The 12,770-nt window shown below is 37.9% G+C and overlaps 1 protein-coding gene across 5 annotated transcripts in view; it reads right to left on the reverse strand.

The window, feature by feature from the left end:
* The window catches only part of Trank1 (tetratricopeptide repeat and ankyrin repeat containing 1), a 167,990-nt gene that overhangs the window by 40,986 nt on the left and 114,234 nt on the right, over nt 1-12,770 (reverse strand). For all 5 annotated transcript variants that reach the window (XM_074074158.1, XM_074074157.1, XM_074074156.1 and 2 more), the window contains 2 exons: nt 9,847-10,046; nt 9,418-9,555 (listed from right to left, as the gene is read on the reverse strand). In XM_074074158.1, the coding sequence (XP_073930259.1) occupies nt 9,418-9,555; nt 9,847-10,046 (338 nt within the window). The remainder of the gene's footprint in view (nt 1-9,417; nt 9,556-9,846; nt 10,047-12,770) is intronic.

Genomic DNA, 12,770 nt, shown 5'->3' on the forward strand with positions numbered 1-12,770 from the left:
TGAAAGACTGGAAGAAGATTTACCAAGCCAACGGTCCCTGAAAACAGGCAGGAGTAGCAATACTTTTCTCAGACAAAGTAGACTTTAAACCTACATTGATCAAATGAGATGAAGAAGGACATTACATACTAATAAAAGGGGAAATACACCAAAAGGAAATAACAATTATCAACCTATATGCACCCAACGTCAATGCACCCAATACTAAAAAGTCTTTAAACTCCAACATGGTGGTAGTGGGAGACTTTAATACCCCCCATCACCAATAGATAGGTCATCCAAACAAAAAAATCAATAAAGAAATCCTAGATCTAAATCACACCAGAGATCATATGGACCTAGCTGATGTCTACAGAATATTTCATCCAAATTCTACACAATATACATTCTTCTTAGCAGCACATGCAACCTTCTCCAAAACTGATCATATCTTAGGGCACAAAGCAAGCCTCAGCAAATATAAGAAAACAGAAATAATACCATGCATTCTATCTGATCAAAATTCATTAAAACTAGAACACAACAACAAAAACAATAGTAAAAAATATGCAAAAAATTGAAGCTGAACAACACATTGCTCAATGATCAACGTTCACTGATGAAATAAAAGAGGAAATTAAAAGGTTCCTGGAAGTTAATGAAAATGAAAACACGACCTACTGGAACCTATGGGACACAGCAAAGGCAGTCCTTAGAGGAAAGTTAATAGCCATGAGTGCATATATTAAAAGGACAGAAAGATGAAATCAATGACCTAATGCTACATCTCAAAGTCTAGAAAAACAAGAACAAGCAAATCCCAAAACAAACAGAAGGAGAGAAATAATAAAAATAAGAGCTAAAATCAATGAAATAGAAACAAAAAAACTATACAAAGAATCAATGAATCAAAAGGTTGGTTCTTTGAAAAAATAAACAAGATTGATAGACCCGTGGCAAACCTGACTAAAATAAGGAGAGAAAAAACCCAAATCAGAAATGCAAAAGAGGAGATAACAATAAACACCACGAAATCCAAGAAATCATCAGAGACTACTTTGAGAACCTATATTCTAATAAATTTCCAAATCGTGAGGAAATGGAGAGATTTCTACATACTTATGACCATCCAAAATTGAACCAAGAGGACATTAATCACCTGAATAGATCTATAACACAAAATGAAATTGAAGCAGCAATAAAGAGTCTCCCAAAAAAGAAAAGTCCAGGACCTGGTGAAAAACTGAAACCATTTCCCCTAAAATCAGGATCGAGACAAGGATGCCCATTCTCCCCACTCCTATTCAACATAGTACTGGAATTCCTGCCAGAGCAATTAGGCAAGAAGAAGAAATAAAAGGAATACAAATAGGTAAAGAAATTATCAAAATATCCGTATTTGCAGACGATATGACCCTATACCTTAAAGACCCAAAAAAACTAGACACAATTAACAGCTATAGTAAGGTAGCAGGATACAAAATCAACTTACAAAAATCATTAGCTTTTCTATACACAAACAACAAACAAACTGAGAAAGAATATATGGAAACAATTCCATTTAAAATAGCCTCAAAAAAATCAAATACCTAGGGGTAAACTTAACAAAGGATGTGAACGACCTCTACAAGGAGAACTATAAACCCCTGAAGAAAGAGATTGAGGAATACTACAGATGGAGAGATCTCCCATGCTCATGGATTGGTAGAACCAACATAGTGAAAATGGCTATACTACCAAATGCAATCTATATGTTTAATGCAATCCCATCAAAATCCCAATGACATTCATCACAGAAATTGAAAAATCTACCCTAAAATTCATTTGGAAACACAAGAGACCACGAATAGCCAAGGCAATACTCAGCAAAAAGAACAATGCTGGAGGTATCACAATACCTGACTTCAAACTATATTACAAAGCAATAGCAATAAAAACAGTATGGTACTGGCACAAAAACAGACATGAAGACCAGTGGAACAGAATAGAGGACCAAGATATGAATCCACACAACTATGCCCACCTCATTTTTAGCAAAGATGCTAAAAATATAAGATGGAGAAAAGGCAGCCTCTTCAACAAATGTTGTTGGTAAAAGTGGTTAACCGTCTGCAAAAAACTGAAACTAGATCCATGTTTATCACCCAGTACTAGTATCAACTCAAAATGGATCAAGGACCTTAATATCAGACCCAAAACTCTAAAGTTGGTACAGGAAAGAGCAGGAAACACTCTGGAAGTAATAGGTATAGGCAAGGACTTCCTCAATGGAACCCCAGCAACTCAGCAACTAAGAGAAAGTATAGACAAATAGGACTTAATAAAACTAAAAAGCTTCTGCACAACAAAAGAAATGGTCTCTAAACTGAAGAGACCACCCCCAGAGTGGGAGAAAATATTTGCCAGCTCTACATCAGACAAAGAACTGATAATCAGAATATACAGGGAACTCAAAAAACTAAACTCTCCTGAAATCAATGAACCAATAAAGAAATGTGCAAGTGAACTAAACAGAACTTTCTCAAAAGAAGAAATTCAAGTGGTCAAAAAACACATGAAAAAATGTTCACCATCTCTAGCCATAAAGGAACTGCAAATCAAAACTACACTAAGGTTCCACCTCACCTGTTAGAATAGCCATCATTAAAAACACCACTAATAACAGGTGTTGGCGAGGATGTGGGAAAAAAGGAACCCTCGCACACTGCTGGTGGGAATGCAAACTAGTGCAACCACTCTGGAAAAAAACTTGGAGGCTTCTTAAAAATCTGAACATAGATCTGCCATATGATCCATCAGTCCTACTCCTGGGGATATACCCAAAGGAATGCAACACAGTTTACTCTAACGCACTTACACACCCATGTTTATTGCTGCACTATTCACAATAGCCAAGTTATGGAAACAGCCAAGATGCCCCACTAGTGACAAATGGATTAAGAAAATGTGGTACTTATACACAATGGAATTCTACTCAGTCCTGAAGAAGAATGAAATCTTATCATTCACAAGTAGATGGATGGAACTGGAGAACATCATTCTGACTGAGGTTATCCAGGCTCTGAAGAACAAAGATTGTATGTTCTCCCTCATATGTGGACTTTAGATCTATGGGAAATACAGCAATGTTGTTGGACTTGAGTCACATGATAAGGGAAGAATACACACAGAAAGTATGGGGATACGTAAAAAACACAAAACATAATAGTATTTGATGTCCCCACTGCAGAGGAACTAATACAGAAACTTTGTAGCAACAGAAGTCAATATGAGAAGGGGATCAGCAACTAGAAAAAAGGACAGTTAGAGATGAATCAACTTAGAATGTAACACTTTTATACATGGAAGCAATGCTAGGAATCTCTCTGTATAGCTATCCTTATCTCAACTAGGAAAAACGCTTTGCCTTTCTTATTATTTTTTATACTCTCTCTTCAACAAAATTAGAGATAAAGGCATAATAGATTCTGTCTGGAAGTGAGGGGGGGTGAGGAGGAAAGGAAGGGGGTGGGGATTTGGGGGGAGGGAGGGGAGGGGGGAGGGGGGAGAAATTGCCCAAACAATGTATGTACATATGAATAAACAAATTAAAAACATAAATAAATTCAGGTTTTTACAAAGATTGTTTCAAGATACAAATTAAAGTCATAAAGCTTATGTTTACATATGTGTATTATTGGGTTAGCTATAGTTTAAAGTTTGCCTAGAAAGTTTTCTGAGGTCAAAATTTAAGGTACTAATATGTATTTTAAAATGTGTTTCTATTTTATCAAAATAACTGTCAGGGACTTTTGAAACTATAGGCTGATGCAAAATTTTACCAAAACCAAACAAAAGTTCACCCTCCATTTGGGATGATAAAACCTTAAGTTTTTAGGAGTCTACAAAAAGGTAATTAATCCTAAAATACTAAATTATGTGTATCCTTAACTCAATAACTGAGCCTGTTATTTTTTGGGCTCGAGCAGTGTCAACAGTAACACTGTTGTGTGTCCCAAGTCATTCAGTTAGTTAACATCAACAGTCTGGGATGTAATTTCTTAACATCCAAGCCATGGCTCTCAGTCACTGGGTTTTCTAACTTTATACTTATTCCCTTACCTCTGTTTCTATATCTAATCATTTGAGATATTAATCTTGTTGGTTTAAGTGTAAACTAAGTAAAAATTCTTTTAAATGATTCTAATACTGCTAGTGTTTTTACATGTATCTAAATGTTATAAATCATTTATAGAATTAAAAGTATATGCATGTAAACAGCTATAGTTCTTCTCTCTAAGGTACATACTATTTATTAAGGTCTTTGACATTTCTGCTCTTTATGACCAATGCTAAAACTTCTGTCTTTTAGGCCTGACATCTGTTTGTCAGATAAACATTGGTTTAACCTGACATCTGTTTGTTTACCTGACATCTGTTTGCCAGATAAACACTGGTTTATCTGACATTGGCTAGATAAACATTTTACACATATAATTGCTTATATTATATATACAATTCTTAATATATATGTGTTTTATATATGTATGTATACATACATATAACATATATACATTGTGTGTGTATATATATAATATATAATTGAACATTAAAACAGGGGCTATTTAAAATTACTGAAATTGCTTTCCCCTAACCATTGGAAAATTTAGAGGTTTTGTCAGTACTGTATTGACAGTACTGACAACCACTAACTTGTTACTTTACCTAACCAAAATTCAAGGTTTAAACTGTGATTAACCATGGCTACTTTAAGTTTTGTCATTATAGTTCTAATCCTTCTAAAACATTTACAGACAAGCCCATAAGATGGTTCTCTAACTGGAAAATGACTCTGTCTAGTGCTTATCTGTCAAACAGGACAGACATTCTTAAGTATTGGGGTCGTTTTGTGTTTTCCTTATAAAAACTGAACTGTTGTCTGCTAACACTTTGTAGCAATTTAGAGCTGTCAGAACATCCCCTATGGCAAAGACGATTAGATTTAACTGAGCCCAGCCTAAGAGCCATTTTTTAATAAATCTCTGTTGCTTAATTTAGCCAAAAAGGTCACATTGGCACTGACTTCTGATCTGTTCGATGTATTACTTCCCCTCCTCCATGGGAAAAAATCTGACTTTCTGAACTTTCTGAGAGAAGCCACTCCTGCTCCAGTGGACAAAACTGCCAAATTGGCAGTATCTTCAGAGAAAACTGTTCAGAGGAATAGTTTAAGAGGATGCAACCCCTGAGCAGTCAGCATCCCTCAACTTCTTACAGGAACAAGTAGTGTTCAGCCACCCAAGACAGTTCAAAAGGACTACACAAATGAGGGCACTTCTCCAGACCCAGATAGAGTCAACTATGCCATGCCTCTAAAAGTAACCAAAGCTGAGAGATTTTAAAAAGGGCTCTTATGCGTGTGCTCTAATATTTAAGGCTTCTAGGCTTCTGGAAAAAGGCAAACTCATGTCTTTGGCCAAGGCCTTCTGTTTTAAAAAAGGCAATATAACTTTCAATGGTATCTAACTTCTGCTTAGGGATGCTATGAGTCTTCTTTCTGTACAGAACTGACTCATTGATGTTTAACCTCTAATTGGCCTCTAATGTAGATACTACCCCCAAACAATTAGTCTTAACTGCCTACTACAATGGCAATCCAAATAGAGGGCCATCTAAGAGTTAAAAATAAGTACAGGTATGAACACCTATAAGCAAAGTTACCATAAGACTGTCACTTTTCAAAATAAAAAATTAGATTGTTTATCCTTCCTGCTATACCTGGCAAAGCCCCTCCTGATGCTCCTATCAATGTTCATATTCAGGTCATGCCTTTTAAACCACATTTATCTCTTCCAGGATAAAAGCCTTTAGGACCCAAATCATGAGGTAACAGGGCTATTGATCTCTACAAACAAACAAGATCTCCATGTGCAACCCAGATCTCCTGAGAAACCTTGACTATGCTAGACAATAATTCAGACACCTTGTGTCCAAATGGGCCCCAAGAGAAAGAAGTAGAAGAGACAATTTCCCCTTGTAGGTAGAGTCTGCTGCTCCTTGTCAGTTCGAAGCAGATACTGAAGATGGACCACACACACACACCCTTCCCCAATCTCCCAAACAGAAAATTTTTGGAATATTGTCTCTCAGAGACAATTTGAGGCAGTCTAGAAGTAGGGAAAGTTTGGGACTCATATGTAGGTTGCCCAGAGACAGCCCAGACTACCCTCACATAGCTGGGAACCACCCATGCCCCTCCCCACTCAATGATTATTGGATGGGAATCACCTGGTTCCTCCCTTCCCATAGATTAGCATAAGTTTTTAAAGTACCTAAAAAAGAGAAGCTCACTCTCTCTATAGGCAAACTACATCTGCACTCCACCCTGCTCCCCTTTGTATTTCTCTTTCCTACCTTTTAATAAACTCCATTTACACCTATGTGTCCTGAGATGAATTCTTTCCATAGGACACAAAGAATTTGGAAGTCTTCTGATCACAGACTGCATCAGCACCATTAACAGCTTTTTGGTAGTGTTCCTTCCCTTTTTATTTCACAGAACAGTTTGAAAATCATTGGTGTTAGTTCTTCCTTAAAGGCCTACTAGAATTCAGCAGTGAATCCATCTGGTCCTGTGCTCTTCTTTGGAGACTCTTTATTATTTCTTCAATTTCATTGCTTGTTATAGATCTGTTTATGATCCTCCAGCCTGTTTGCTGAATTTTGATAGGTCATATGCATCTAGAAATTTATCCATTTCTTCTAAATTTTTCAGTCTGTTAGAATTTACTTTTGATCATTCAAAAGTAAATTACTCAGTTTCCAGATAGGTAGCAGATAGAACAAGAGGTGGCCGCAAGAGGAAAAAAATCATTACAATCAAATTTCCCAACTCCACAGTTTTCCAGTTCCTGTTAAGATCAAAGTAGTCCATCAATGTGGGGATATCATGGGATGCTTTGAAGTCTGCCATTCACTTAAAGCTTAATCCTTTCTTTACTCGGTCATACCTTATATATCAGCTAGGCTGGGGGCTTGAAATTTCACATAGGTCATCTCTTTAACTTAGTAAGACAAAGACTCAGGCCCAAAAGGTACACTGTAGGCATCAGATAGACCAAGGACTGAGATTTTCACAAAGAACAGATCAAGGGCTGAGAATTTCACACAGGCAATCTCTTTAATTTAATAAGATAAAGTCCCAGGCCCAGGAGTCCATCTTAATGATCAGATAACTGGACTCTGAGAATTCCTCAATAAATATTTCAGCTCTAAATGCTGATATTGTCGTTCTCACTCCAGAGATAACCTACTTTTAGTCTATTGAAAGCGCATTTACAAATTAATTTTGCTATCACTTTTACTATGCTTTGGAGTCTTCCCTGAATTCTTCTCTTGCTGGATGCAATGATCAAGTTTTATACTAGCACTAAAGTTCTGGTAACATTCCATGTGTTTGAATATATTCTGTAGTTTCTCATTATTGATTTCTAGTTTTATTCTGTTGTGGTCTAATTAAATACAGAATTTGATAGGTTTAGAAAAAAAGCTTTCAGGACATATTTATATTATCCTCTTTATGAAGCTATTTAGCAGGCTCAATTGTTCACTAAGGACAACAGCAAAAGACGCTATTGCTCGGAGTTTGAGAAGACTCCTGGCAGGCACCGTAAGGTACAGACTGGACTGGCCTGCCTTAAAAGGGATACAGGAAATTATTTCAATTTTTTGTATTTGTTAAGGCTTAGTTTATAGCCTTAAATGCATTTTAAAACTACAAGGAGAGAAGAAGCAGAAGCTGCTCAAACACCATGTAATTGACCTTTTCCATGAAGCACAAACATTTTATTTTCAAGATAGAGACTTTCAGAATGTGTATTTGTAGCAAAGATACCAGCCTGCAGCACTCGTTGCAACAAAAGGAGCAGCACAAAAAAGTCTTCCAGCTTTTTCTCGTGGGAACAATAATTGTGAAATAAAAGGTTTAGATTCCAGCAGCAAGACCACCATAAAACTTGGAGCTTTCAAAGTCCCTACTATCCCATTCACACATGAACATGAAAGAAAGGAGTGTAGAAAGGGGTGAATCAGAGAATAACTGCCCCTCCCCAAAGACAAGGCAACATCCTACAAGAAAAAGGATTGTTGCGGCCACTCCTTGATTCCTTCCACATCTCAGAAGACCATATGACAACCATGTCATTGAATAGGCAAAATAAATTCTCCAGAGAGAAAAGTCACAATCTGAGGCAATAAGGACCTTGTCTCACCTATGTCCATACACACCCCAGGCCCATGTGACAGATGCTGCAAGGCTCTGTCTGCCCAGAACACAAACAGGGAGCAAGAGAGACGCTCTCTACAGTTTCCCATGTCAAAATGATTATGACCATGGACAATTTATTTAACCTCAATGGCCTTCTGCTTTATCTATAAAATTAGGGTAATAAAAATACAATAGCCTCAGAGGGTGAAGTAAAACAATGCATTCAAAATTGTAAAGTGCCCAACCAGTATTAGCCATAGGTATTATTAATGAAAATATGACATTAAAAATAGTCAAGAAAAAAAGTAAGGATTCTACTTAAAGGGTCAGCTCTAGGGCAGATTTTAAGGTGTCAAAGCCAAGAGTGCTCTTGACAGGTAAAACAACCACTTCAGGCATGCACCACATGTAATGGGAAGTCTGAAAAAGAGACCAGGACACAGTCAGCTAAATCCCCAAAGAAGACTCCACAACACAATCAGTAGCCAGCCTGAGGCCCCACCAAAAAATAGTAATAAAAAGAAACCAGAAGCTAAAATCCCAGTACAATGGTCTTGAGTTGGTGGCTCTACCAACAACGAACTAAGTTTGGGAAGGAAACGATTACAAGGATTCAGGAGCCATGTCAAAGCAATGGCTGACACAGAGGTTACTGGGGGTCAGTCTGGGGACTCTGGCTGCCATGGTATCAATGGGTTATAAGCAGTGGTAGTAAAGCCATTCCAGAAGAGAACTCCCAGGCAGGATTGCTGTTCTCATCCCCTACTTTACCTGATCCAGCAGGCGGGAATCAAGATTCACTGTCTCTAGGAGTTGTATTTCTATGAACTCACATTGTCCAGTTTCGTTCTTATAAAGTGGACCTTGCCTTCATTTGTAAGTCTCTCCTTAGACCTTCCTTCAACTTAGGCACTCCTGAGAGTCAAGGATAACAATAGCTAATGAAAACTAAGCATTCAAAAGATGAATACAAGAGGGCCAGGGAAGACACAGGAAAAACCAGCTCATAACATACTGTGAATCAGCCCACAGCCATTGTCAAAACCCGCATCTAAACACACAACCTGCACACTAAACAGACTATGCTCCAGAACACTAATGGGTACGTGTGACAAACTCTTACCAACCAAATTCTCTTACCCAGAACAGATATTCAGCTCTTGGACTATATGAAAGAATTCAGGGTCACATACCTCAGAATCAGTAAAAAAATTGTAAAGGAGTACATCATCAAATTCCAGTCCTTTTGCTTCATAAACTGTTAACACGAGTGCTAACCCCAGCTCTTCTGGAATTTTCTCCTTTGCCATTTCATTGGCAACAAGGATTACCTGAAGTAAAATACAATAAAACAACATTAAATACTGCAAAGAAAAACCTGGCAATGCACCATCTGTTTCAGTGAGAGGTAGGTAATGTCTTTAAAGAGAAATGGCCAACATAGACTTGGTCAGCCAAGACCAGGGAAATATTAGAACTATGAGTCACTTTCTTATCTGTGTCACTTACCCATTCTAGGACAGGGTTAATGAATTCTACCTTGCAAAATAATTCAGTCTTTCAAACCCTTTTTCAACTGCAAACTGTCCTATTTTCAAAACTTGAAACCCTAAGAAACTTACCTGGTGAGCACCAAATTCAATAGGTTGAGTTTTCCTTTTGTTCCCTCGTAGTAAAATTGCCAAATCGCTTACACTACAAGACTCCAGGACAGTTGGTTTGGGACCATCAAAAAGGCCAGAATCCCTTGGAAGGCGATCAAAAGATTCTGGGAAATAGAACTGAAGTAAATCTACCACTCCAGATGCCAAATTGAGGATTCCTGGGATGAAACAGAAAACACGAATCAGATACTATACAACATGGCTAAGTTTTTTGATTATTTTGTTTTGGGAGAGTGTTTTGTTTTGTTCCTGAGAAATAGCATTGGCTCCGGCAGTATATATAGTTGTAAGCTTATTTCCATTACCCATTTGACTGTCACTGTGGCCATGAACCATACTACTCAATGGATGAAGGCACAGATGTGCTGCTGTGCTGAGAGAGTTTTATGGGACTTCATTCCAAAGTTATAGTCATATTTTACAGAAACTACCTCATAAAGAAGTCAAAGCAGAAATATAATCTAAACAACTATAGCTGCTAGAATGCCTATATACATGGCTGGTACAGACTATGATAAGAAAACAAGAATTACTCTGTGTCTTCTCATTGGGCCTTACAGCACTGCTATCATGGTAACAGCAGCAGTGGATGTTAGCTGGAGACAACAACCAAGGCCTCTATCATCCTTTTCCTCCAAGTTTATACCTAATTGAGAGTGGACTATGCAAAGGAAGATTGTCAGAGCAGGAAAAATGATATTCCAAAGAGCTTTTACCCCAGGCCTCAGTTCTTACCTAAGCTCTGTAGTGACAATGACCGTGACATTGAAGCCTACCATACAATAATCACCTTCATTAAAATCACTCTATCCAGTCCTCACAACAATCTAGTCTTCCAGTGAGGCAGATGAGACAATAACACTTTTACAAATAGGACTCCAAGGTCTAAGAAGTTAATATACACCTCCAAGTGATGGAATTTGAAGCTGGATAAAATATAAATCTTCCTGAGTCTCTCTACTTCTCTTAGAGGCCCTGTACTCTTTGTCTAACACCAAAATAGGATGTGATGGTAATTTCACTATCTAACACCACAATTATTAAAAGGATACAATATAAAGAAATCATGAGCATAAGTGGAACCTGGTTCCCTGTTCATTAAGAGTAAACAAGTGCCAAGAGTTACATCAGTGGCACAATCAGAAAAGGACATAAAAGTATTCATTACAGTGAAAAATTGGAATCCACTTAAATATCATTCAGGAAATTAGGTAAGTAATTTTTGATATATCCATACTCAAAGAATGAGATAACTAAGCCATTAAAAGGAATGAAGTACAGATACATGCTATAATACAGGTAAACCTTGAAAGCATTACCCTAAATAAAAGAAACCAGACATAAGTAACCACATCTTATATCATTCCATTCATACAAAATGTCCACAACAGGAAAAAAGGTGAGTCCTTGCCATGCAGTGGGAGGAAGAAGGCAATGAGGAGTGGCTGCTATGGTTATGGGGAGTCTTTCTGGAGTGATGAAAATGTTCTCGAATTAGGTAATGGGGATGTTTATACATTCTTGTGAATCTGTACTGAACATTTAAAATGGGTAGATATTATACTATATGAATTTCAATCTAAGAAAAGAACAAAATATGAGGAGAATATTCACTAAACATAGCATATATTTATTCCCTATATACCAATAAATATGTGTAGTAGATGCTTATATATGTTAAGAAAAAAGAACAGAAGGAAAAAATTATTTAACAGAATGTGAAAGTTGCAAGCTATAAAATCAACGAAGGATGTGAAGGCAAAAGTCATAAAGAATTCTTACAAATCAATCATGGAAGCAAGATGGCAGATTACTGACAGCCCCAAACCCCAGAGCTCTCACAAACCTAAAGGAAGGTAGAAAATGAGGGCCCTGGAAGACATGTGCCAGGTCCCATAGACAGTGAGAATCAGAACTCTGCTGGAACCCAAAAAATAGTGAAGCAATAGAATATGTGAAGAAACTATTTGTAGATATGCACTCCCCATGCCTGGAACCAAGTGCCAGCAACTTCAAGCAAGAACCTTGTGGAGAAGATCAGTGCCCACAAGAAAGGCAGCATACGATCTGCTAAGGAAAGCTGCTGGGATCCGGTGAGTAGAAGTGGAGTGCACCACATGGTGTGTCTTTGAACAAAGACCCTCCCTGGAGTCCACATGCCCATCAACAGGACAGTGAAAGCCAGCACAGAACAGGTATCCACCAGGGAAAACTTACTATGACCTGGCAGCAGCCCACAGAGGTTCAGGGTGGCACAGGGAAGCCTAAAAAGTTGCTGAATGCACAGCCATAGCAGTGGTAGTAGGGACAGCACTACCAACCATGTGCTGTACTTCTAACCCCACCAGGGACCTCCAACCAGTGAGGACATCTGGACAAACTCCTGCATTTATGTATAACTACAGTCTGTAAATCCTGGGGGGCTTGAGAGGAGCAAATTACAAGTGTGGATGGGGTGAGGCTGGCAGGTTGACAAAAGTACAAACTCCAGAGATTCTACTTAGACCTCCAAATACTTCCCTCTCCCCAGCATCAGGCACCATTCCAGAGGCAGGTATCCAATTAGCCTGCCATCTAGTGGATTGAAACACTTGTGGGGGTGTTCAACTTCTCAGAAAAGCAATAGAAAATCTGCAATTCTTATGTAATATCTGTGTTTGTTGCTGCTAAATTTGTGATGTAGCTTTTTACTGTTTGTAGTTTTTCTGTACACTCCAATAACAATTTTGCATTCTTGCTTCCCAGCTTTCTCTTTAGTCCTCCTTCCTCTCTTTCCCCTCACTGTAGTCATCACGAAAGCACCATAACCCACCTTTAAATTTGCAACCCTAAACCATTTCTTCTCCTTACCTTTTCTATCACCCTCTCCAATTTGCACTTTC

Source organism: Castor canadensis, chromosome 5, assembly GCF_047511655.1.
Source record: "Castor canadensis chromosome 5, mCasCan1.hap1v2, whole genome shotgun sequence".
Lineage (NCBI taxonomy): Eukaryota > Metazoa > Chordata > Mammalia > Rodentia > Castoridae > Castor > Castor canadensis.